The sequence below is a fragment of the Cebidichthys violaceus genome, unplaced genomic scaffold (assembly GCF_023349555.1).
Source record: "Cebidichthys violaceus isolate CVI_PGR_0920_01 unplaced genomic scaffold, fCebVio1.0.p SCAF_102, whole genome shotgun sequence".
In the NCBI taxonomy this organism is placed as follows: domain Eukaryota; kingdom Metazoa; phylum Chordata; class Actinopteri; order Perciformes; family Stichaeidae; genus Cebidichthys; species Cebidichthys violaceus.
The window spans coordinates 519,992-547,366 of record NW_027176266.1 but is presented as its reverse complement, the minus strand read 5'-3'; the positions used below and the strand labels follow the sequence as shown (position 1 = coordinate 547,366).

At 45.5% G+C, this 27,375-nt stretch overlaps 1 protein-coding gene across 2 annotated transcripts; it reads right to left on the bottom strand.

Moving 5' to 3' along the window:
* Window positions 1–1,192: 1,192 nt before the first annotated feature.
* On the bottom strand, window positions 1,193–27,028 carry dpysl2b (dihydropyrimidinase like 2b). 2 transcript variants are annotated; one of them, XM_068729860.1, is made up of 14 exons: window positions 26,057–27,028; window positions 15,554–15,642; window positions 14,845–15,029; window positions 13,320–13,484; window positions 12,012–12,073; window positions 11,033–11,113; window positions 10,726–10,794; window positions 9,107–9,227; window positions 8,158–8,314; window positions 7,883–8,024; window positions 7,374–7,544; window positions 4,718–4,897; window positions 4,437–4,602; window positions 1,193–3,324 (listed from the first exon to the last, which is right to left on the bottom strand). In XM_068729860.1, exons 1-14 carry the CDS (start codon window positions 26,321–26,323, stop codon window positions 3,233–3,235), a joined length of 1,947 nt encoding a protein of 648 aa, XP_068585961.1. In that variant the 5' UTR covers window positions 26,324–27,028; the 3' UTR covers window positions 1,193–3,232. The 2 variants fall into 2 exon arrangements, with proteins under 2 accessions (XP_068585961.1, XP_068585969.1); XM_068729868.1 differs by lacking the exon at window positions 26,057–27,028 and adding an exon at window positions 23,316–23,634.
* Between the last annotated feature and the right edge of the window lie 347 nt (window positions 27,029–27,375).

The window sequence follows — 27,375 nt, the reverse complement described above, 5'->3', positions numbered from 1 at the left end:
TGCGTACATACATATCACTCATATATCATTAGCATAATATGGCATAGAAAAAGCATCCAAGCTGACAGAGCATTAAAGGAGTATAGTTGTGTGTGTGTGTGTGTGTGTGTGTGTGTGTGTGTGTGTGTGTGTGTGTGTGTGTGTGTGTGCGCTTTCAACTAACAGATTTATTACTTTTTTTAAGCAGCAGGGGATTCTGGATTCCACGGAACTCAGCACAGGATGATGTAGAAATGGTGCAGAACTGTCACAGAATAATTATAAAAACCTGTGTGTGTGTGTGTGTGTGTGTGTGTGTGTGTGTGTGTGTGTGTGTGTGTGTGTGTGTGGAGCTGTTCTAGTAGCACCAGGTCAGGAGATGAGTTGCTACGAGCAACCTCCGATCTGACAAGCGTTGCCATGACAAACAAAAAAAAGCAGAGCCCCGCGTGAGAGCGGAGGGGTCTGTCGCCTCGGCAACAGCCAGAAACAACGACGGAGCCAGAGAGGGGAGGAGGGGAGGAATGAAAAGAGGAGAAAGACGGATAAAGACAAAGCTGAAAGGAAGGAGTGACGCGGAAAATAGAAACTACAAGGAGCGTGCTGTTACTCTCACAAGAGCTACGCTTGTGTTTGAGGACTTCACCTCCCATCTCTTCACCGATACTCTCCCACCGAAGTAGTGGAGCAGGAGGGAGCATCATAGTGTAGAGTGTGTCTGTAAGAAGAGAGGGCTAGGACTGTGTTTAAGTGTGTTTAGTGTTCTCATTAATTAGGGTGATTACAAAAAAAGGAAACGAGGCAACAGCAGTCAGTCAAACGGGTTCTTATTCCCTACTTCCTGACTTACAGAAACCTTGTTGTGTGGCGCACAAGTTGCCGTGGAGATTCCTATCATGTCTCATCTTTGATGGCTTCAGACACGAGCTTCATTCCCCCTGCTTTGGATCCTTTAAAAAAAACAAAAACACACACACACACACACACATACCATCCATAATGCTGACCTTCTGTAGGCTTCCAGTTAGCTCAGAGGGGAGGAAGCCTGGAAAACTAGGGTTGAAAGCACAAACACAGAGTTGGTGTAGTTCGTGTGTATATATATATATATATATATATATATATACACATTTTTATATTTATATATATATATATATATATATATATAAATTTTTATATTTATATATATATATATAAATATAAAAATACACATCATATATGTATGTGTGTGAGTGACACGAGCTAACGCTAGCTTTTATGCGCTGCTATAGCGACTAGTAGGACATTAATTCAGGAGATGGTCTTCATCAGATTAGTCTACAGAACGCGCTCTAAAGCAGAGACCGGTCTTGAGCCTCATGTATTGAACCGGTCCCTATGTCCACGCCAGGGTGAGCTTGTTGCTCTGTGTTGATTCACTGGGAAGAAAAGGGGCTGCAGAGAGAGATGGTGACTGGTTTCCAAGACCTCGTTGGCATGAGGACTAACAAAGGAAATCAGTCGCTTGGCTTAATGAAAACCAGATCATGCAAAAAAAAAAAAAATACAAATAAAATAAGGAACGTCGAGAGCTCAGCACAGCCCGGAGCAAAGTCACGTCCTCACCAGTGAAGAAGTGGTGCACAGGGGGCCCGCTGCGCCGCTGTCCCATCCCTCACACATCAACACCGCACACTAGTCAGAAGTACATCAGCTCATGTCTACTTTCAAGCGTAAATCAAAAGCGCTCGGCCCTCAGGCGCCTAGTTACAGAATGACACTAAAAAGCAGTTTGACGACAAAGTTAAAAACCCTAAAACATTAGAACATTTCAAGATATCGAGCGTTTTTCCGTCTTTACAGGGGCTCCGCCGACAAGAGCGGGCCCCGTGGAAAGCGCAAAATCTGGCACCTTTGAATCGGCTTTATCCTGGCTATTTTACATCTTTCTTTTTTTTTCCTCTTTATCTTACATCCTTCACTAACCTCAATAAGAATAACAAAACAAGAAGAAAAACCAAAAAACTATCAGTACAACTTCTGTGGGTTCAGGCACATAAAGAGTAGAAAAGAAAAGAGGGGTTTTGATGAGTATAAAACAGTCACATTTGGAGGAGAAACATTCTGTGTGTAAATGCACTGGATGGTGATGGACGGGGATCAGGAGCCTCAACGGCCGTTAATCAAAACCTTCATGGACGTTTAGGATTCTCTGAAAGTTCTCTCAAAAGGTTGCGTTTGAAGCGACAAGCGAGTAAAACTTTCTCTTTCCTCCCCAGATCTTTCCCTCCGTTCTCCCACTTATCATCAACCTCCATTTTCTACCTGCCGAAGCTCCTCAGCTAAAAAAAAAAAAAAAGAAAAGAAAAAGCTCTAAGGCAGCTGCCAAATGTGGAATATGGTTATCTACTTATGATCCTACACAAAGCCACAGGTGGGAAAACATGAGATGAGTCAGTGCAGCCAGGGTCGATAATAAAAAGGTCGCCGCGTTGTTCCATTTTTCAAACCTTAAGGCCGTCCTCCTGGCTAATAATCAATTGGGTATTGATGTTGTGACAGATGGGGATGCAGTGGAAAGTGAAGCAACAGAAGTGCAACGATAATAATACAAATCACAAATAAGCTCGACAGCTCGTCGGCTGAATGAACTGTAAGACTGTTCAGATTCCAAACAAAGCTGCTGTTTGGCCTGTTCAAGGAAAGCAAGAAAAGATCAAAACAATACTGGTTTTTTTTTTGTACCGGTGTGCCATTTAGACTACTCTCCCAAATGAAAGAGTGGGAACACAATGCACATCCTGCATGAACATGTTCCTCTTCTCTTAGCTGTGTTAATTCAGTTTAGTCTCACAACAGTAAATCAAACATCAAAAGGACACATGGCAGGGAGAAAGTACGGTGTAAAAAAAAAATGAAATGAAATAATGCATTCAAAAGTGCTCAAATGAGGAGTGTTTTCATTTTTTTCTCTTTTTTTCATCATACGAGGCAGACCTTTTTTTCTTGTTGTTGTTGTTTTTGTTTCTATCGGTGTCCTCTAGGATCGGGGGGGGTTTTGGGAAGAAGGAGGAGGAGGAGGAGGAGACCCGTGGAAAGCCAGCGGAGGAGGAGGTGAGAGATTGAGGCTGACGGATGGCCCGGTCAGGTGCTGCGATGGGTTTTCGGCTCCCGGCGTCGTGGCGTGGTTCCCTCGACCCCTCAGCTCCCGTCGGCCGTCCGTCCTCCGATCTCTTTCGTTTCCTCCTCAGCGGCCAGTGGGGGGGGGGGGCCTCTAACCCAGGCTGGTGATGTTGGCCCTGCCGCCCGGTGGCGCCACGATGCGCTGGGTGTTCCGGCGAGGAATGTTGTCGTCAACCTGAGCGCCTGTGACAACCAGAATGGACAGTTGGCTAGAACTATTATGGACTCTGGATTGTGGCAGGCACTTTAAAAAACGTCGACTCTACAAAGATCACGGATGTATGAGTTGCTGCAAGCATCACGCACTTCTTATATACAGTGCATGGTATACACAGAGCTACTTCCCATCCGTAGTGTAGTTTGTCCCAGTGGCCAACTGTGGTACTGCAACACCATGATCCACTGGGACCCCAAAAACATTTTCCACACACGCCGCAGGTCACATATTTCAATAAATAGGTAGAAATAAATGTTAAACAACAATTTCTCTGTATGGTTCTCTGTGAATGGTGACCTTAGCTCCATTTATGGAGGCTTTATGGCGTCAAGTAGCAGCAGCAGAAATGCACCTTCTATAAAGCTGAAGATTTCATGCTTTACGTAAGCCTGTTTACAAAATAGAGCTCCGTTATCCCCTCCAGCCTCACACACACACACACACACACACACACACACACACACACACACACACACACACACACACACACTACATCCTGCAGTTTATCAGCTTGTCAGTTGATAATATAGATGAAAGTGCATTTTGAGAGGACCCGTCACTGGATTCCATAAATGATAGAATCAAACAGTGATAATAGAAGCTCACTGTTTGGCAGACGATCACACTGCATGCAGAGAAATGAATAGTTTGCTTCTGTTCATAGAGATCAGAGAATTCCTTTAATGCGTCTTCAGAATTGAGTAACAAAAGACAAGCAGTGTTTCCATTCAATTTTCAGACTAAATGAAAGCAAACTTTTGAAACGTTGCAAAAAATTCATTTTGGATCGTATAAACTAGGCTATGCACGGCGTCGTTTTTCGTCATAAGTTGGCGCTACAAGGCTACGCTTTACGTACAGCTGTAATCTGTCAGAAAACAGAGTAGAAGAAGAAGTAGAGGTTGCAAACCCCGAAAACAAGGCAAGTCACCTCGGCCGTTTAACCATCTACGAGAGAAGAATGGTTTAAACTGTTCTTTCCTGTCAGCTAGTATTGGCAGTGTTTGAAGTTTCTGTACAGTTCTTCCTCAGCATAACATGTTTGTGGAAATGATTGCGGGCCAACGTGTCCACTCACCGGATAGGCTGAAGCCAGACTGGTGCAGGTTACGGACGGGCTGGTTGGGCTGCTTGGCAGGCGAGGTCTTGGCGGAGGAGGAGGGAGTCATGGTTTTGGGGGTGACCGACACCTCGCAGACCGGCCCGTCGTACAGTCCTCTGGGCACGCCCCTCAGCTCAGCCAGCTGCATTTTAAGAAAAGAAGACACAGACACTCACGTCAGCTAGAATGAAGGAGAAACGTCCCGTCCTCCTAACGGGTGTGCAGGCGCGCAACGGACAGACGGCAGCAGAACGTACCCTGCTGCGAGCTTTTATCCTCTTGTAGACGTAGTCGGGGAAGGGTTTGCGGGCCACAAAGCGTCCCGAGCCCTCAGTGGTGTGAAGGTTCCCTTCCTCCAAGACGATCTTGCCCTGGCTGATCACCACCAGAGGCCCGCCGCGCACCTCCGTGCCCTCAAAGATGTTGTACTCCACAGTCTGCGGAGGGGAGCGATGACATGAAAAGGAAATGAAAAAGGGAGGTTAGGTATGAACGTCTGTCAAAAACGTCCACAAATGCATGCAAATATACGGAAATAAATCCACATTTTAAAAGAGGATTAATCAATCCCCCATTTTTCCAGAGTAAAGCGGGGCTCTGGCACACGACGCGTGACGTCATTTCTTGATGGAAAGGTTATTATTCATCTCAGGTACTCATTCCTGTTTCCAACTTACGTCTCCAGCCGTAAACTCACTCAAGTTTAACAGCAGTCAGTTGGAAAAGGAGGACGACACAGAACAGAAGGGTTCTAAATTATGGATTTTTTTTAATTATTATTTTGCAGTTGAAAGGAGGTTTATTCTCTTGGCTGGATTTTTGGGAACACAGCGAAAACGTTCTTCAATTGACAGGAAACAATGGAAATGTTTAGTTGAAATTCATTCATTTATTACTATTACTAGACTATTTATTTAACTATTTGAGGCACAGCTGTTGTTCCTCCTGCTGGAAATATCAAATCATCACAGAAACACTGTGATTCATGTTCTCCAGCCGATCCCCCCCCCCCCCCCCCCCCCCATCATAAGGATGATGTAACCTTGTGCCGTATCTTGGAATGTTGCTGCTGGAATTCAGGGATTTATTAAAGTCTTTCTCTGGAGACTTGCCAGGACAGTTTGTGTTCGCACACGACGCCAGCATGTAAAATCAGCGGGATGTTTATGGGTTGAAGTGCACTTGTGTAAGGAGCTTAACTGATCTAACTCACGCACAGTTGAAAGTGTCCCCTCTGGCTGCTAATGCTAATAAAGACAGCAAAGCTAAATCGTACCGCTGATGTGGTTCAGAGGCCTCAGTTTTAAGGCCAGGAGGAGGACGACGAGGAAGAAGAAGCGGGGTCGTCTGTGTGGTTTGGGTGTGTGTGTGTGTGTGTGTGTGTGTGTGTGAGGACAGGGAGGGTGGAAGCTTCTGTATGACTGCTCTTTCCTAAAAGCTACCGGAGCTGAGGTCATGGCAGAGCCTGAAATGAGATCACCAGTAGGCCAGGCTACACTGTGTGACACACACACACACACACACACACACACACACACACACACACACACACACACTCCAAATGAGCTGTTTCTCCCATGAACAGTAGTTCCGTCATATTTCTGACCGAGCGGAATAAAAAAAGAAACCGAAGAACATGACGGGCTTTTAAGCAAACAAAAGTCAAAGAACATACACGGCAATAGTCACACTCACTCACACACACACACACACACACACACACACACACACACACACACACACACACACACACACACACACACACACACACACACACACGCCTGCTTACAATCAGTAACGATGTGTTCCAGATTTTAGGGATGACATCACTCCCTTGACGTTGTGTGAGGCCCACACCCTGTCCAACCGTGAGCTGGCCAAACGGAGAGAGCGGACTGATAAACCCGTCGCTCTGACTGCCATCGATTACGTTAACTGAATTCTTCTCCTCATTAATCATTATCACACAGTAGATTTTGATCTTTTTGATGGGGATGCATTTCATGTGGAATCACTAGCTCACTTGGTGCTTTTAAGAAAGTTAAAAAAAAAAACTCTTTTTAAATCTGACTTTTTAATTTGGAGTCATGTTAACTTCCACGTTTACACTGCATGGCAGAAGCATGAGGAAGCCCCTGTTCACACACGTTTTGTACCTTGTGGTGTGCGGCTGGTTGAGGTTGCTTAGTTTCAATGAAGGGAAATCTTATCGCTGCGGCACACAATGATATTTTAAAGAGCAAGATTCCAACTTTGTGGCTGCTGTTCCAGAAGGACCCCTTTCCTGTTTTAATATAAACAAAGCCCCCGAGCGCAAAGCTTTCTTTTTGTGTATTTTTGTTCCAACATCCGGCCTATTTCTTATCACTTTAAACACTCAGACATTTCATTACTAGAAACCTCTTGAAGAGCTGAATAAGTTTCACGTGTCGAAATAAAGTTAGAGACATAAATGATGTGACAAGATGGACATATTTCAACTGTTCAGTCTTAAATGTGTGGATATTAACTTTTGATTTATAGAAAACATATTTAGTCATGTTGTTAATCGTTGCTCTAGTATTCTGCTTAACCTTGTTCCTCATTTAAAGTCTGTTCTGTGAAGCAGATTGAGCTGCGTCTCTGCTTGAAAGGTGCTAAATAAATAAAGCTATTATTTTATTTTCGAGCTTTTACTGTCTGCATTTACAACAACAGCAACTTGAGTAGTCTTAAACAGGATCTTAAAGCCACTATGTGTAGAATTTGAAAATGAACAAACCAATGTGACAAACATCAACCACATAGAAACTACACACACACACACACACACACACACACACACACACACACACACACAGAGGCTTTAACATTTGACGTTGAGAGGCCTCCCTCTCCCACGATCCGCTATGAAGTAATGCGTGAAGCTGGTACCGAGTTGTGGCTCTTGGCAGAGATGATCTTCGTGACGTCTGGGTCCCACAGCACCAGGTCGGCGTCCGAACCCACGGCGATGCGACCCTTGCGGGGGTACAGGTTGAAGATCTTGGCGGCGTTGGTGCTGGTCACCGCCACAAACTGGTTTTCGTCCATCTTACCAGTGACCTGAAGAGAAGCGGAGCCAAGCACAGGACAGGGAGTCACCCTCCTACTCTAATTTGGTCTTGTTTGTCCCGATATTCTCTGTGGACTATAGTGTGTGCTTATGTGTGTTGTTATCGATGTGCATTTTTTTATGTGTGCATGGTTTTTTGTTCCACATTTCCCTTTGTTCTGCTACTGGTGCATGTGTCTTGTCTCGTCTCTATACTTTGTATGTATGTATGTATGTATGTATGTAAAATCAATTGATTTGAAAGATGATACCTGTAGATATAACTGTACACAGTTAAATATATAGTGATATGTATCCATATGTCCCGCCCCTAGCTCGCCATACATACCACACACTTGTCCCAGATGATGGACATCCTCTCCTCGGTACCGTTGACGCCTTCGGGGATCAAGCTGAAGTCGTCTTTGCCCACGGCCCGCTGGGCGGTGTTGAAGGGACAGTGGGCGCTTCCTGTCACCTGCAGGTCACCACTACGCAGAAGGTGTGGAAAGGAGGAGGAGGAAAGACGGAATTTTCATGTACATCATTGAGAAAATGAAGACAGTACAATTGGACATAAAGATATATTCCACTGCGTGCCCCCAGCTTGAATCTCCCTCTTACCAGGAGAGCAGGGAGTTGAGATAGTCTGGTGTGGTGGGGTCGGGGCTCAGGGGAGGGGAGGTGACGTAGGCCGCTGCCTTGGCCCAGTTCTTGCTCCAATAGTGAGAACCGTCTGTTCCCAGGCTTGCGGTGATCGGCTCTCCGTAGACCACGGTGCCTGAAAAGTCCAATCCCAATTACACCACCAGATACTACGCTCCTGGGGGTGGACTGTTGCAGTGGTTCCTGTCTGAACTAGTTTGTGTCTGTTTTACCGTCTGTGTTTTCTGGAAAAACGACTGCATGAATACACTCGACTGGAGCTGGAGTAATTTCAAGCAAGTATGGGTATTCTAGTCCAAAACTTAAATAGAATTGTGGAAACCCACAAATGAAGTATTTATGTCAGTGGTAGTGGTGTAGACTGTGGTTTTATCTGAACCCTTATATCTCCAGTTTCTAGTTTTGGAAACAAAAAGACATTAAAAGGGATGGTTCCAATTTTTTAAAGTGAAGCTGGTTATCCACAGAGAGTGTATTACCGACAGTAGATGGCAGTCGGCACGCCTCCAGAAAGAGACAGGGGTACCAGCACAAAAGAAAATCAATCACGGGACAGAAGCAAGACTTAAAAATATTGATATCAGTTTAAAAGGGCCAGTGTGAAGCATTTAGGGGATCTATTGGCAATGTTGAAAATAAGAATCATTGTTTTTTTCCTAACTTTAAAATGAGCTGTTTACCTCTACAAACAGAGCGGGTTCAAAGCCACAAGACTCCTTTGATAAAATCAATAATTTAACCACCTTTGGTGTTTTAAAGTAACTCAACAACATAAACACACAAACAGATCGAGGCAGAAGTTGAGTAACTTACGTGATGTGTGAAGTAAAGTTAATGTTTTCATCAAAGTGGTTTTTTTTTTTATCTTGAGATCAGTTGTATGTAGAGGATGTATTAAGAGTCTCACCCTTCTTCCTGGCCTGGGCGATGACATCAGCAGCACTCTTGCTCATCACCTTGGTGACATAGAGAGGGCAGTTGGTCTGATTGGCCACAGTCACAGAGCGGTTCACGGCCTCCGCCTCCACCTGGAGAAGAGAAGGGACAACAGAAAGCGGTGGGGTGACATATTAGTCCACACTCCACTACTTCATGCTTTCCTCACTACCGAACACTAAAAAAGGTCCATCATTTCCCCATTTCATACGATCATAAAGTAGAATTATGGGGGATTTGGCATCAACACTAATGCACTCTCGTAATTATTATAAGTAAAATAAATCCTAACCAGATAAAATGAGTTAAAGACAAACAAAGAGTGGACCAAATCAACTTAAACGCAGCCTTTTGGAAATACTCTTAACAGAGTAGTTATACACTTATATGGAATAGTTCTTCATTTTTTGGCAGAACGCTTATTTACTTTCTTGCCGTGAATTAAATGAAAAATACCACTCTCATCTGTACGGTAGATATGAAGCTACCAACCGGCGACGGACTAGCTCAGCTTAGCATAAAGCCTGGAAACGTCTCAAGGAAGTAACGCCCACATGTCCTTTTTACATTTAGTTTTTGTTCAGATTCAAAAACGCGATAGAGCATTAGAGGTGCTGGTCGGTGGATTTTATCAAGCCAGCAGTCTGTATCTACGGAGACAGACGTGAGAGTGGCATCTTCTCATCTAAGAAGCATATTTTCCAAAATGTGGAGCTGTTCCTTTGCGGTTTGTTGATGCATGAAAGTCCTTTAATGTTGTTTTGCATCCGCAGCAACCCAAAAAAAAAAAAAAAAAAAAGGTAGAAGACTAAAGAGAACCTTGGCAGTGTATTTTGACAAGTGAGGTGGCAGGATTGCGATATTGAAATGACTTAACACCAAGAAAGTGTTCCAAGAGGAGAGAACACTGTGGACTCTTCATCTCGTCATCTTTTGGATCATACTGGCTTATTTTTACGTTTCTCTTTCTGTCTGAGGCTTTTAATAACCACTCTATAAATCACTACAAAAATAACAGTTTGGATTACAATCAAGATTTGATTCATCGGAGCAGGAACGGCATTGCCGAAGCAATTCCTGCAGGGCAGTGAGCGATCACTCAGTGTTTCACTTTAAATGAAGCTTGTAATCACCACAGAGGACTGGTTTTTGTCTGCCGTTGCCTTAGGAATAAGATTAAAAGGATTTTTTAAAAAGGAGAAAAAGCAATAAAAACAGCTGCCGTAAGTCATTACTCTACTCTGTTCCCACATGTGGACGTTCACGCGTAACGACAATGATTTATGTAGAGGATGTGCTCCTATCTGTAACACTTGTGAGGTTACTACGTGAAACACGTGAAGGTGACTCTGAGGAGGACGTGCAAGTATCTCCCGAGGCAGCCAGACGGCCCGCGGATTCAAATTAAAACTGTCCAACAACGAAACACCAACCTGTGCGGAGGTTGGAAAGGTCAAAACCGCTTGCGGCACAAAAAAAAAGGACTTCTGCAATTACAAGACGGAGGTGAACTCACTTCCCGAAGCCAAACCAGCTTTTCGCACAAGACCCAGACGGGTCGGTGTCCGGCGGGCTGAAGCTCTGTCTTACCTCCTCAGGCCGGCTCAACACGTGCCCCTCAGGCCCAGTGATCCCCTGCTCCAGGATCTTGTGTTGCTCCTACACACACACACACACACACACACACACACACACACACACACACACACACACACAGAGATAGACACAGTTAAAAATGGGAGATGTTGAGTCACGACCAGCCTTGGCAGTGAAAGAGACGAGCAGCGTCGTTGAGACACTCAAAGCTTCGGGCTTTCATTTTCCGTTTCACATCAGAAAACCCCGCGTCTGGACCCCAGCCAGACCCCGGCTCTCATTCTGGAGTGGAGCGGCGTACCTCGGCTACGATGTCTCCATTCTCAGCGTGCACCTGGGCGATGGCTCCCAGATCGCGGATCACACTGAACACCTCGTACACCTGCAGCAAAGAGCGGGACACAGGTTATGACCTCTGAGGCACAAATGCAATCACCTCTTCACCGTGTGTTCACTAATACACATCTTGATGGATGAATAGATCATTTATTTACACATTGAAAGGCAAAAAAAAAAGAAATGCAACAGTACAGAGCCGTCAAAGTTTGACCTGAGAGAGAAAACTCCTTCTTCGCACAGGTGCGGAAAAGACCGACACTGATCCGTTTCCAAAAAAACGCTTTCAAGCGAGATTCATTCATCTAAACCACGAGTCAGAGAGAGACATGGACGAAGACGTGTTCTTTTTTATATTGTCCATTCAGTCTCATGAGAGAAACAATCGCTACGAGATGACGGCGTCGCCCAGACTCTCAGTGCAGGATGAAGGCTACCTTGTTGGCAGACTGAAATATTGTTTTACCATAATTACTCTTCTGGCTGAGCTGTCAGTAAACAAGTTATGACTTAGTTGTTATTTTGGTTAATCCAACCGTTGCTTCTGCTGTACACAGCATCGTCTTTGTCCGAGGATCTCGTCTCACATTTCATGCAGCACTGACGGTCATTAGGATCGACTGTAATCAGATTGGGATTCGTGTGCGGCAGCGACTTTTGTGTTGAAGGATACTTCCGGTTTAATTAGATTCAGTGCAGGAGAGGCTGCATCTCAAAAAGGCCAATCAGTGTCATTGTTAACAGGAGAATGCAGCGCTACAGCATGCCGAACTCCCTCTAGGTTTCATATCAATCTTACAAATCATATCTGATTCTGGTTTGACCTTTGATTACAGCATGTACCGTCTCTGAAAATGTGAGAAAACGCATTACAGTCTTCAGCTTCTCGAAAACGCACGGCATTAAGAAGAAAGAAGAGACGGGGAGAAGAGAGGAAGCCCCACCTGAGCGTCAGTGAGCTGGAAAACATCCTTATAAGCCAGGTAGACCAGGAAAGAGTTGACGCCTAAAAGAAAAGACCAGATGTCAGCGTGAAAACAACGGAGGACTGACACAGAACAACATGTTAAACGTGTGACAACAGAGTCCCTTTAACTTATCTGATCAGAAACAAATACATCCTGGTTATGACAAGAGGTTGAGTAGAGTGTAACATTTCTACAGAGACAGTGTAGTATTTGGTTGGTTGTGCACTAGAGCTGCACAATTATTCCAACATTAATCCGCCATCATGAATTTGGCTTCCCATATTAAATGAACGCGATCGACTGACGTTTATAATGCGTGCTCTGCTGCATATCAAATCAAGCGCCTCCTAAACTAACAGCCAGCCACCAGGGGGCGATCCAGATGTTTCGGCTTCACGCGGCAGCCTGTAAAAAAAACTTCCCTGAATGTTATTGCTGCGTTATATCATATAAAATGCATATTCTTACAAAAATGCACTGAATTCAGGTGAAGAAGAACATTATTTGATGCAACAATTTGTTCATTTGCAGGAAATGTAGCACAGTGTGAAAGTGAAAGCACTGCTCTGTTTATTTAAAGGACGGGTTGGTAATCTTCTTCAAAAACATTTTCAATATTTCAGTTGAAATTCTCATTAAATGCTGACAGAAACAAATCTGTGGCTGGAGCAGGCCTGTCATAAGCCCGCCCAATCATGTCAATCAGCCCAATTACAGGGACTGGACATGGATCCAGAAGACAGCTGTGAGTCATGTTTGTTGTCTAACTTCATCATGATAATTTGGGGGGGAGGCCTTAAGGAGTGGGCTATCAGTGTTGCAGACTTGGCAACTTTCTTGCTGGATTTAGCAACTTTTGCGGCTAGTGCTGCTAGTTGCTGTCATTGGAAAAGAGTTGGCAACACTGGGCTGTGCTTTTCAGCTGGATCTTTTAAATCTAGCGTACTCTTGCTGGTTTCTCCAGATTTCCAACCCTGCCTTTAAATGTGCATTACAAATATGTTGCTCCTGAAATCAATGAACGATCGGGACATAAAATCTTCTATACACTGTGAACAGTGCAGCCGGTAGCAGAGCTCATAACCTTCTTGCTCTCAGGGGGAATTATGTTTTAGAACATAAATGTGCCGTCGTGCAGTTTACAGTCATCAGTTGGGAATTGAAATTCAACTATTTTTCAAAAACCTGCAATTTAATAATAATAACAAAACAGCTTTTAGCTGCATTAAATGCTTTTCTGTGAAACGGGTTGACTTGATGGAATGCGTTGGGCGTGGCCCGTACCGTGATCCTTCACCAGCGCCTCCATGTCTTCCTGGATGCCCTTGTGCCACTCGGTGATGTCGACGTGCAGCGAGTAGTCGCAGCAGGACTTGCTGTCGGCCCATTCGCGCCACTGCTCGAAGGCCGAGACGAGGCTGACGCCAGGCTCAGGAACCACGTGGTCGACTGGGAACACACACACACACACACACACACACACACACACACACACACACACACACACACACACACACACACACACACACACACACACACACACACACAGGGACACAATGACCCTCTTGTCACATCATCATCCGCGAATGTTGCATCGAGACAGATTGTAGTTCAAACCTGACAAATACGTTCCAGATTTTGTCTCAAGTGACCGTGTCACTGATCTTTGAGGATTACCAGATTCAGGACTGCCGTCTCTGAGAGCCAGAGCACCAAATACAAAACCGGCATGTGCTCCCTCTGCTCATGGTTTCTACCACACATCGGCAAACTTCCAATATATGGGCTCAAGATGGTTTTTTGAGCATGATAAAAGTAATTAAGATATAAACAATATTATAGTATAAGATAGGATTATAAGATATTATACTGAAGTCTGGCAGTTTAATCTCGATGTTTGCAGAGCAGATTGTAAACGCGTTCATCTGAGGCATGAAGAGTCAAAATTCTCAGCGTCTGTGATTCGGTCGCATCTGTTCACTCGTGACGTGCCCTCCACTCACATTCCAGTCAGCGGGCTGCCGGGCATCACCTCCCAGCTCCAGACCTGCCAGACCCTGCAGCAGTCAGCGTTTCGCCTCGAGGTGACAACGACACACGGGTCGCCTGGGAGTGTTTGTTCCCAGGCGAGGGAGAGGAGAGTTCAGCTGCTGGGTCAGCAGAGGGTGGGGCGGGGCGGGGTGGGGTGGGGGGGCAGAGCTCCGTCTAATTGTGTTATCTTTTTATACATGACGTTAGCTCTATTTTATCGAAGCCTGGTAGGGAACCGACAGTATATACTGTAGCTAACATCTAGTAAAATAATTTCAGTAAATACTCAAGTGATAAAGGGAGAGACAAAACTCCAACTTTCACCAACTTGAAGCTGGATGTAAAATGGATCAGACCCAAACTCCAGCAACTGTAAGCTGAGACAATTCGAGAGAAAAAACAGGCCAGAGATTTATATTAAACTTTATACAAATGAGAATAGAATCAATAATAAAAAGCCAACAATGAAGAAAAGCATCCACAGAGGTGTGTAAAAAAAACTATGAGGATCAGAATGGGTCCAAAGGGAAATTAACTGTCTTCCTGGCTGAGTGTGAACTGAGTGCTCAGAGTGCTCAGAGCAGATGGACAGTTTCACATTTTGGCTCGGTGATGAACAGGCCTGGCACGCTTCCTGGTCTCGTTAATATGTGTTCAATTAAAGTGAAGAACCACTGCAGAGGGAAAGACGCTCTGCAGACACCTCGTTCAGCTTTGATTCCCTCACAGAAAAGGACCCGCAATGAGACGGAGGAATCAAGGCCCAGATCTCACTTACTGATCATGGTGGTGCCTCCGCCCAGCGCAGCCTTGGTGCCCTGGTAGAAGTCGTCGGCGGACACCATGCCTCGATCGGGCATCTGGAAACGCGTGTGGACGTCGATGCCGCCCGGCATCAACATGCGGCCGTGGGCATCGATGGTCTTCACCCCGCCGGGCACGATGAGATTCTCCCCGATTTGTCTGTTGACAAGAAACGTAAGAAATTACAAAACGGAGAAATGACAAAAAAAAGGAAATTACACAAATTACAACTTCACATCTGTTATAAATACTTCACGTGCATTATTTGTAAAGTCAAAGAACGGTGTGCAGCATTTCGGGGGATCTAATAGCAATAATGGAATACAAAAGTCATAACTATGTTTTCAGTATAATCACCTGAAACTAAGACTGGTTGTGTTTAGAGTGAGCCCTTCATATCTACACAGGGAGCAGGTCCTCTTCACAGAGTCCGCCATGTTTTCTACGGCAGCCCAGAACGGACAAACCAAACGCTGCAGCGTTACCACCGTTTTGAACTCTGCGGCTCACGTTACCACAGTCTTGGAAAGGGAGGGGTATTCAGTTGGCAGCAATCTGCAACCTCACCACTGGAGGCCACCAAATCCTACACACTGTCCCTTTAAGAAGGCGCAACGCTCGTGAATTAACATGAGCGCTTCCATCGTGTAAATGTGCCAAAGAATAAATCCCAGTAAACTCACTTGATGACTCCATCCTCCATATAGATGTCAGCACAGAAGGACTGGTCATCGTTCACAATCTTCCCTCCTTTGATGAGGAGACGGTCACTCTGGAAAACAAATAAAAAAGGATTCAGTCGCCGCACATTTGATTATGCGTAAACGCTGCATTAAGTACTTCGTTTGGAAAAGCTCACGTCGAGGTGTATAGGAACCAGACACTGCAGACCAGAACACGGTCTAGGGTTTTATAGACACCTATAAAAATACGCTTTATGAGGGGCGAGTATCTGATTCTGGCTCCATTTCATGCTGAATTGAGTGCATTTGATGAAATGCTTTTTGGGAGATGTCACAATAAAAAATAAACACGCCAAACCTGTCGAATTTACACAGCAGCCTTTGCTTGGCCTTTATTTGTAGGATGCATTCTGATAAGGAACACATGGCTGTGCAGATACTGGCTCTCTTCATCTCCACACACAGACCCACTCTTATTACTAATCCAATGGGTGTGTGTGTGTGTGTGTGTGTGTGTGTGTGTGTGTGTGTGTGTGGGCGGGGGGGGGGGGCACAGACACAGAGCAGAGCTGTGATGTTTGGATCCGCTCCGGGTTTCTCTGTGGATGTTTGAACGATGGCTACGAGTGATTCTTCATCCCCGCTCTGCTTGAGCGACAGAATGAGGGGTGTGAAGTCTTCACTGGTGCAACAATGAGGACAGGAGCCCACCCTCCAGACACACCCCTCCGTCCCCTTCATGTGGCTCACAGGAACAGACACGTGAGAACCAATCAGGGCACAGACTGTGTAATCAATCATCCACGCCTGCTGCTGTGCCACTTGTGTTTCTCTGCAGGAGGAGGGGGGGGGGGTCTGCCACCTCCACAAGCTCCCACCCTGAGCCCCCCTACCGCCGTTCCTCCCTGGAGTCGCTCTGTCCAAAAAGGGAGTGGCGGCTCTGGTCACAAGGCCTCCAGCATCCCCCGACTAACAAAGGCTGCTCTGTTCCGAGCCGGGCCAGCAGCTCTGGCCCCGAAACACAACTGCTGCCGCTCTGCAAAGGCTCCCGGTCTGGGACCCCGCCCTGCATGTGAACCAGAACACACACACACACACACACACACACACACACACACACACACACACACACACACACACACACACACACACACACACACACACACACACACACACACAGCTGAGCACTGCAGGACTACGCCTTGTCAAATATCACAGGATACATATTCTTTGTATCTTTCGAGACTCCTGATCGGGCTGCTCGGCCAAGATCAAACTAGATAAATGTCTGCATTTGTGTGTGTGTGTGTGTGTGTGTGTGTGTGTGTGTGTGTGTGTGTGTGAGTTTTAGACTGTTTAGGAGACCTCACCATTGGGCTCTGAGACATTGTGATATTTCACTATTTTCTGACATTTTGTAGACTAATTGATAATCTACGGATTTATCAATAATGAAAATCATTTTTAGCTGCAAAAGTAATCTTTGAAGAACACAACACTGATGATGGATGCAGCTGAAGAAGAGCTATTGTCTTTTATTTATTCCCAGCATTCTTCTTCCTTGTCAAAACCTGGGGCCTACATTACCCACAATGCACCTCGGCCGCCAACAGTTCAGTCAGAGGTGCAGAGGTCTGGCGAGCTCACTTCTTTCTCCGCACTTCCTCCACACTTTTCCTTTTTTTGAACTTCTGGTGTTCGGTCCTTAACACTTGAGGCAGTATATCAGACTTCACACAGCTCCCTCTGGAGCCACAAAAGGATTCAAACTACTTTGTTTCCCCACGTGCAGTAGCATGAGCCTTGAATTATAGATTATCATGTGAATAGATATATAGAAATCATATCCATCCAAAGCTCAGAAACATCCGTTTATGAAACAAAAAAACAACTCTAGGTGTATTTGTAGGAACCAGTTTGTGCTTAAATTTGTCAAAATCATGAATGGCATACAAGTTTGATTAAGACATAAGAAACTCTTCTTTAACTTCTTTGGCGGCTCATGGCTTTTGAATAAAGGGAGGAAGACATACACACAAACACAACAGTACACACACACACACACACACACACACACACACACACACACACACACACACACACACACACACGTGCTGACTGCAGCAGATCTGGAAAGCGATTAGCAGTTGTCAACTGAAAGGCGTGGCGACGCTCCGACAGCGCTGATGGAACTGATGCAAACAGATCACGTGGTGATCTTGGGATCTATCAACGGGCCTCCAACCCAACGCTGGCGCCGCTTTTCAAACCGCGACAACTCGGCTCTGAAATATGCCGTTACATCATGAGCCTCGTCACGACCGACTGCCACGATCCCAGTGCTTAGTGGAGCTCGCCAAGGGACCCCGTCTCTCGAGTCGACACTCATATTGGTGACCGTGGTTGAGTGGAGAGCAGGGCCGCCTTTTTTAACCCCAAAAATTGCTCCTGTAGCTGCGTCTACGGTGTGTAGATAGATACTGAATTGTAAGTCGCTTTGGATAAAAGCGTCTACTAAATGACCGTAATGTAATGTAATGTAATGTAATGTCACACGGCCCCGAAGCTGCTCAGCAAAACCGTCTTTTCAGAAGCAATTACTCATTTTGGATCCATAGCGACGGGCTCGTTTTGGGGGTTTTCGAGAGGCAGATGGTTTGAGAAAGTCTCACTAAAGAGGTGTTTTCTTTTTGTCCTTTAGCTTCAGCTGCCGAACGCTGAAAAAAAGACGGGGAGAAAAAAAATTAGCAGAACAATGCCTTGCCCTGAAACTAGACTGTATAATCCTCTGATTGTTTTGGAGCGCACAGGGGCTGGGAGAGCGAGTGTCTGATTGTACTGGCTCAGAGCCAAACATGACAGTGACCTTTCCCTCATGGGAACCTCTCACAGCCACAAACAGGATGTGCATGAAGCTCAATGGGCTCACTGTTGTTGAGCCGCCGTGTTTTCATGGCACGCTACCTCGCTAATGCTAATGTCATAGCAGAAACATGGAATTGGTCTAGCGTGACTTGAGAAAGACCACTGCTGTGAAGCTACTTGTACAGTGATTAATCATTCACAGACTTTTTGTTTTGTTTAAGGCAATAACTTTCTTAACATCCTGGCTGTTGAGGCTCCCGTAGAAGAATTGAGAGGGCTGGCCTGCATGACCACGAGGAGAGAGTTACACTGGGGAAAAAAAGAAAGAAAAACTGAATGAATTTGTTTTAAATAGGAACAAAAAAAAGGTGTATTCCCATGCTAGCAAGGCTAGCATGATTCAATTTAGTGCTTGGAATGCTGCACAGGGTGAGTAGGCCCATGAAGAGCAGTGGGATTCATGCTGAATGCTAGTTGCTACCGCTAACAGGAGCCCGCCCTCCTCCGGGCGAAGTGGTCTCCTGGCGGCGGCGAGGTCGAAAACAAAAGATACGAGTCGTTTTTTTTCAACGTAATTGACGAGCCTTCGAGGTAGCTCTACCTTCTTTGTCCTCTCATGTTGGACAGAGGACAGCCTGGACGCTGCAGAGACTCACCAATCGCCAATACGAGTGCACTACAGGACAGGACTAGCCGGGGCTAGCTGGTTAGCATGCTCGTTTCAGTATTTTGATATGTCTGCAACACAACACATAAAACGTCTTTTAAAGGAACATCAACACTGTATCAGCTCATCTCATCTCATGAATGTTTTAAACTAAAATGTTGGAAAGCTCTTAGAGATTGCACCTTTAAACAATCAGTCAGATTGATGGCTCCTTTAAGATAGGATCATTAAACATGTCTTTTGTATAAACAAATCCACATAGGTGAAAGCTAGAACCCTCAACAGAGGACAAAAAGTTTCACGAAATCCGGATGAAATCCACTCGGGCGCTGTGAAAACGTCTGCCAGTGTCGAGACGTAACCCGGCAACGCGGCGTGTTGTTGTCCGACTGGAAACTATCCGGGGAACATTTGTGAAGTCAGGTGGAGAAACGCTGCCAGGTCAGACATTCAGCACGTTGATTTACGAGTGTCCTGGATTATTCAAAAAAGCAGCTACCAAAATCATCTGAGTGCATGTTCAGACCACTGCTGCAGAAACACACAGACTAGCTTCTTTAATACGACCTGCTCTTTCAAAACAACCAGCTCAACAGGATCAACAGAGACACATTCCCAGAGGGATAAATGTGTAACTGAACACCTTGCAAAATACAGCACAACATTGAGTGAGAGTGTGTGTGTGTGTGTGTGTGTGTGTGTGTGTGTGTGTGTGTGTGTGTGTGTGTGTGTGTGTGTGTGTGTGTGTGTTTCTTTAACTGACCTTTGTGTTCACATCACCGGGGAAATCCTTCGTTTCAGAGAATTCAGAGGATGAAACGCCCGCATGACTTCTCACAGAAACTGGACTCATTTGAGTCCATCTTTCACTGAATTATTCACTTCAAAATGCTCTTGAGAATATGCACTTTGCTTAATAAGCTTAAGTTGTCTTTAATGATAAAATATTCACACAAATTCCGTCTTTGCCTGAAAAAAAATGTCTTGAATTCTCTTTAAGACGTTGATAACATTCCTAAATTTCTCACTTTAACAATGATATTTCACGTAAAGTTATCTTTTTGATAATAAAAATTGTCTAAATTGACCCTAAATTCGAAATACTCACATTACTTATCTCTTCATCTGAAATGGAATCACTTAAGTTCTCTCTTTCACTATGAAAACAAACCCTGATTGACCTCTTTGTGCAGCTGGAGGCACCGCGATCCCGTTACAGATTGTACTCATCAGTATTCTCCTCTGTTCAGGTGCTGATTAATAAAAAAAAAAATAAAAAAAATGAATTTCTGGCTTCATGAATGAATTGAGAATCCCGTTGAGCTGGTGTGTGTGTGTGTGTGTGTGTGTGTGTGTGTGTGTGTGTGTGTGTGTGTGTGTGTGTGTGTGTGTGTGTGTGTGTGTGTGTGTGATCTGGAGAGCAGCCCGCTGCTGAGCAATGTGAGATAACAGCGTGAACGAAAAAAACACAGCGAGCTTCCACCGGGGACGGCTGCTGCTACCTGGACTACAGGTACGCTAGCAGACCGCCTGCTGATCTCTCATCCGCTGAGGATTGTAGTCCCAGGGGCTGTAATCCAGGACAGTCTCCTTATAGCCGCGGTCTATTTTTAACCTGGACGGTAGAGCTGCATTTACTGCACTGAAACGCTGGCTTTGTTTTCACCTGTATTCATATCCTTCTCTTTATGCTCCAACGCTAATCAAGACACACTGCACCTATTTGGGGCAAAAATAACGTTGGCTTGACTCTTGTGCTGAAGCGATCTGCCAATTCACGCCAGTTTTGATAATCTATCGATCGATTAGGTTATTTATATTTATCCAGCGGCGCTCTGGAACTAGCAATGGGCAATTTATTTACATGTTAAAAGACCAAACCCAAAAACAATCATTAGTATTTGCCTCACACCTTTTACCTGGGCTCCGGTTTAGCTTCACGCTAACCCAGGTGGTGAACTTGTGGAGGTTCATTCATATTTGATGAGATCCGCCTTAAGTACGTCTCTGCCTGTGACGCTGACCCGACTCCATCTGTCCAAGACAAACCAGGACGCTCCACCCCTTATGATTGAGGATGGATGGAGGACACGTTCAAATTCAGCATTATGATGAAAACTGAGATTTTATTGGCCATGAACACACAGGGTTCCTTTGTCTCTGCTGCAGCCTTTCCTATTTAGCTTCAACCTCATTTCCTCTCGGCTCTCTGTCTGCTTTAACAAGCTTCATCCACTCCTTCACTCTCGGAGAAGCCCAGTGGTGACGCAGGTGGTTCTGAGCCGGGACCGGCTGGAAACACGACGGCCACAAAAGTGCACTGAGAGAGTCTCCGGTTCAGCAGCCGCAGTCTCAGGCAACACATTCATCACGCTCGGTTCTTAAGAGAGAAAAAACTAAAACGTTTGAAATTCTGCCGCTGACCTTCTTTTTCTTTCATGCACTGTTCAAGAATAAGCTTTGGATCCATTTAGGTCTGACTTAATCACTACTGGGACTAGAACCTTTACTAATCCTCTGAGCTCTCCGCCAACTGGCTGCAAGCACTCTGCAAGAGAGTCCAGGAGGGAAATGATTCACCTGAGAGGCTGGCTGCTGTGTTCACCGAGGACGCCATGATACCAGCTAGTAAATAAGACGACTCGTCGTAATGTTCTCTGTCTTCATAAACAATCAATATAAGCAATACATTTAAGCTTAATCTTCTCCACTATATTAAGTAGACCAATGTCAGAGAAGTTTAATTTACAACAGAGACTGACGGCGAATTCTCACATTTGAAAAGTGGGAGATGGAACTTTTGGTTTGTTTGCTTCACCAAACGGACGCACAGTCGAGGCTGAAACGTGGTTCGAGAAGACCAAATAAATGAGCAAACGATGCACGTTGTCTTGTTGGGACACCTTTGGAGACACAGTTACCCACAACACCCCTCTCCACGCGGCGGCTCCACAGAGACGTTGGCGTGCATCTTTGCAGTCTCTACGATTCCAACTTCGGAGCGCGTGCATGAAGGTGATGAACTGTGTCGGTGGTCACTTTGGCTGCGCTTGTCTGGCGTCCACCAGGTTAGGGCCTCTGCTGATCGAGCATTATGAGAACGAACGGACGTTGAGACGATGGGTCCCTCCTAGCAGCCGCCACCCCACCCTCATCATGCCAATGTCCTGATTATAGTTTATTGAAGTAAGGGAATTTGATTTGATCAAAAGGACCAAGTGATTCATTTAGTATCTGCACCAAAGCATCGACTCATACTGGCATCGAGAGCCCACAATGAGACGCACATCTCCCCCCATGTGGCTTTTGTTCTGCATGTTCGGACCCACCTTTAATAATTCAGCCCAGTCATTTCACTACTCCTCCATGATCTGCATGAGCCTGCACGTGCATCTCCCCCTTCATCTTCGTTACACAGCTGAGAGGGGAAAACATGGAAGGAAATAGGATCCATCGCCCCCCCACACCCCTTCCTTCCCCCCCTCCCCTCTCCCTTCCCCTCCCTATTCTCTACTTTCCATTGAACCACCACCAGCCATCCCTGCGATGCCGCTATGAATTCAGGGAAATAACCTGGCCCACAGTAACATCCACCCATGTGTCAAAGTGAGAAGGAGAAATTGAGAATAATCCTGCCCGGGTGCTGAGTGTTACAGCAGGGGAAGCATTCGCCCCACTAGTGGGTGCGCACCCGACTCCAAGACCCCCAGCGTAACAAAGACCACCGGCGTGAAAAGCTCCACTGACATGAATACCCCGGAGAGAGACCGGCAGACTCGAGCGTGAATCCGCAGCGGTGATACATTTTATGAGCATTTTATTCAGCAGACGGACGCGAGCACTTGTCGCAAAGATGCTGCAAAAAAAGAAGACATTTTCCTCCACCACCACCACCACGCTATCGGCGGCCACATTGATTCATCGATCCTAGCGTGCGGTTTCGGTTTCCGTGAAGCAGATTTCATCATAAAAAAATAAACCGACGGGCGTCTGCAAAAATGCATCCCAGGAAGCGACCATCCCAGCGGCCGTGCCCTTCAGCTAGCTCCGAGCTCCGGTTGTAATCGAGGGGAGCGGCACCGTGCCGCCCCGGTGACATCCTGCACCCCGCCGCGCGCACACTCGCCGCAGCATGCAGGCCCACGCGACCGGGACACCCAAATGCTTACACTCTCAGCTACTTCGACGTCAAAGAAAACACACACACACACACACACTATAAACACTCACTGTGATGCGGGGGATGTTCTTCTTGCCCTGGTAGCCAGACATGTTCGCCGGTGGTTCGTCTCGCGCTGCGCCGTGGACCGCAATCAATGCGACGGGATGTTACGGATTACCGCTGCTCGCCGGGTTGAAACGATGAAGAAGATGAAGAAGAAGGAGAACTCAGCTGATCCTCGGAAGGCCACAGATGGAAAGAAAGTTGTCTCTCAACTCCGGATCGCGTCCTGGCAGCCGCCCGGTCTCCGCCGATGCACCAAACCTTCTTTTTTTTTTCCTTCTCAGACGGAGTGAGACGAGAGAGAGGGGAGGGGAGGGACCACTCGCGAGCCTCGTCCCAATGAAAGGACACCACGGAGCATGCGCAGAGCCTCGCCCTGCTCCATTGACAGGAAAGAGCCACTAATGCCATCAATTTGCTCTCCTTCGGATTAGTGAAGGCAGGGAAGTGCACCAGCTGAACAGATGAAGGAGCAGCCAGCAGCCATCTTGACTCTTCTTCTTGTGTTGTGTTTTAAAAACCTGGTTTTATGAGAATGAATCAAATCTCAGTCGGTGCTCAAATCACTTCACCTGTGTTTCTGCCTCTGGTGAGCTCGTTTCAGACATTATCTTGAATCACTACTTATTGGTGATTTTTTTTTAAATACTCCCAAGATAGTTTTAAGATGTGACTAGAGACAGGAGGGGACACTTGTTGGGACCAGAGGAGACAGCACATATAGGACACGATGGGGTTTGAAGAATAGTTATATTTCATACACTGCAGAAGCCTGAAGCCTATATTTGGTTTGTTTTCAATAACAGAATGGATGCCCCAAATTCTCTCAGAATTAAGATTCACAGTCGTTCACTTTAGAGTTAATTCAATTAAATATCGTAATACTTAATGGACTGCATCTCTCATCTAATGGCAAATTGTGGACAACTGCAATGTTTTTTTTTTCTTTTTACTATGGGAATATGGACGTCTGCTTATGTCTTTCTTTGCTCACAGAACACCAGCAGAGAAGATTGAGTAAACTGACTCAGCAGTTACAGAGCAATAGACAGTTTGTTAGTAGCTGACCACCAGACCAGGTGAAGCTGTGACAGCAGAACCCTTGGTTTTAACACATTTTTATTTGTTATGCATTCAACTTTTCATTTAGAAGAGAGAGGAAGTGTTGCTTCTTCTTTTTAAATAACATGACTTTAATTTGAAAAGTCACTATAAGGGTTTTATTTGTAAAAGGTTGCAAAAGTCAGTTTGAGGCAATATTGTTATCCAAAGTTCAACCTTTATTTAGAATATAGAGCCTGGCAGTCTGCCAGTGCTGGAAGAAGATATTTTACTACATTCAATATATATATTTGTTTGCTTTCGGCTGGTCCGTCACACCCTCATATACAGTCTCACACACTTTCTAGCTGTGAGGCTGCAGTGATGACCACTGCACCACTGTGCCAACTTGGTATTACTTAATATTTATTTTAATATAAAACGTGTAAAAGTTTAAGCATCATAAATATTTATAGTGACGCGTTAATGTGTAAAGATGTTTAATAATTTTACGTTTGTATTATCTTAATATACAGCTGCAGCAGCTTGTGAATTTTACCATGGGATCAATAAAGTCCGATATTTCATTATAATTATTTCATAAATGAGTTGTTGATTATATTTTGTATTGTGAATCTGAATCTGCAAAGTAACTCATTTGTCAATAAATGTGGAGTAAGAAAGTGCAATATTTGCATCTGACAAGAAGTGGAGTAGAAATGTAAATACTCTTTCTACAGTTGAGTAAATGTACTCAGTTACTTTCTACCACTGCAGTCTGCTGATGTGATGATCAAGCCGTATGCTAAGATGTAGGCTTGCCTTTAAACATCCCATCGTTTTATTTTGTCCGTCTTATCAATAATATGCAAGAACAAATCAATTCATTTCAAATGTATATTCGTTCATCAGAGAAGAGCAGAGCGAACTACTACGCGTATAAGAGTTAAATAGATTTAAAAGAGCAGCATGCATGGCTAATGCTTCCAATCAATATGTAACATGAGGATCGGCAACACTATACAAAGCTCTTAACAGCACCCTGAGTGCTTAGATATTAAGTAACGGTTCACCACCCAACAGCAGAAGCTGGATGGTGAGTTTGAACCAGCAGCAGAAAAAGTTGACCGATTTTTCTTCCGAGTCATGCAAGTCAAAGCTGCCATCTCTTGTCCATCAGACCCACACCCTCAACGCTGCTGTTATGCACGAGCACAATAATGCAGCAACCACATAACATCATCTGTGTGTCCCATTCAGAACCAGGTATTCTCTGATTTTTCTCATTCAGACCTCTTAATACTGAGCAGGCTCAAGGACACTTCATGAACAGTACAGCAGTGTTGTACCATCAGCTGCACTGTGCAGCAAAATCAACACCAATGCAAGCTTCAACTAACAGGAGCCACTCCCTCTGGTTGCTCTGCATGGTGGGCCCCATCCATCTACTCCGTTGCATCGCATTGCCTTCTGGGAAATGTAGTCGAGGCAAGTTGACTGACATACATTGAACTGCAAGCTTACACAAACTCAAATGAGTGGAGGCTGTTAACTGAAACACTTTTAAATGGAAATGGCGCAGGTTTGTGCGAAGGTCTGAATATTGCAGGACGGAAATTAGAGGTGGAGAGAAAGACAGACAAAAACAGAGAGAAAGAGGGGCGCAAACATGCGCAATAAGCATGGAAAAATACGCAAAAATTACCCTTTTATCGTCCAGGTTCTGTAGAGCTTCTTTCCCCGTGCTCTCCCTGATCTCCACCTTCCTCGGCTGGGAGATGTCGGTCTGCCGGTCAATGACTCGCCCGTCACTCTTACCCTTGCACGCCGAGAGAGCGTCAAAGTCCAGCGTCTTGCTGTCCGAGGAGCCTTCCACCGGGCAGAACATGCCACAGAATTTCTGCCTGGGCCTGGACGGGCTGTCGGAGCCCATGCTCTTGAAGAAGGCTGGTACTTCCCCGGCGGTCGACATGCCTTGCAGGTGTGGGGGGGTGTGGGACTGTGTAGGTTTCTGGGAGGGGAAGTAGCGGCACAGACGCTCAGAGTCTCTCAGCTGCTTCTTTTTCTTTTCTTGTTCTGTTTTTTTTTTTTTTTTTTTTCAGCTCCGCACGCTTGGACAGCCACCGCCTTTTTGCCGGTATTCACGCGCAGGTGGTCGCACTGTGACAAAAGATCTGTTCGGCTACTGCTGCGTGAAAACACTCCCACTGTAGGGAGAGCGATATGCACCGTGATATATTCTTAGATATCAGGGCAAGGTGTGAGACAATCCTCCGCCGTTCTCCCGGTCTATGATCGACACACAGTTTTGATTTGCTTACTCATGAGTCAAGATTAGCCCCGCTAGCCTCCAGCCTATATCCTCGTGCGATTTCACGAGTCTCAGCATATGAGAGTGAGACCTACTCTCTATTAAAGATCCAATGGGCTATGAGGAGGAGGATGAAGGATTACCTGTAGCCTGTGTGAACTCGTCCACAGACCGGCGGTGACGGGAGCGCATCTGATCCGAGCGTCCGGAAGTGATCGGTCATTTATTGTCCCACGCTAAAGACCTGTTCGATCAAGCTCTAATCCATCAGGGTGCAGTTACCCGCCTGTCAGTGAGTCCAAAAGCCGAGTAATCGAACAAGTGAACCATGTCATACAGTTGGGTCTCTGTGTCTATTGTGCGCGTCTCAGAGGGGCGTTTCTGGCACAAAGTTTGAGGTCAAGGAGCGTTCAGCACCACGGAGAGCTCTCCCAAAAGTCACACCCACAATCCAGCATTGAAGGGAGCTGTCCCTTCAGCACCACACGCGGCCTGATTGTCTCAGCCGCATGTGGTGCAGGACAGGTATAGGACAGGTACACAAGGCTCAGAATCATAAACAGAATGTATCGTGACAGGTGGGGGTGATGGACAGAAAACAACACGCAAAAGTGGCAGCGAAGTGTGCAGATTTCAAATACAAAGTTTAGTATCCAAGAAACATGAAACAAAGACATGTAACAGTGACGTGTTGTGGAAGGGAAGCTTCTCAA

Excerpts from the sequence above, each read along its gene's own strand:
- dpysl2b (XM_068729860.1), bottom strand. The coding sequence starts at position 26,323 with ATGTCGACCGCCGGGGAAGTACCAGCCTTCTTCAAGAGCATGGGCTCC. Across the intron at positions 12,074-13,319 it reads GGCGCTGGTGAAGGATCACG|GCGTCAACTCTTTCCTGGTC; the intron begins GTACGGGCCACG and ends CTTTTCTTTTAG. Across the intron at positions 8,315-9,106 it reads CGCCCAGGCCAGGAAGAAGG|GCACCGTGGTCTACGGAGAG; the intron begins GTGAGACTCTTA and ends TGGACTTTTCAG.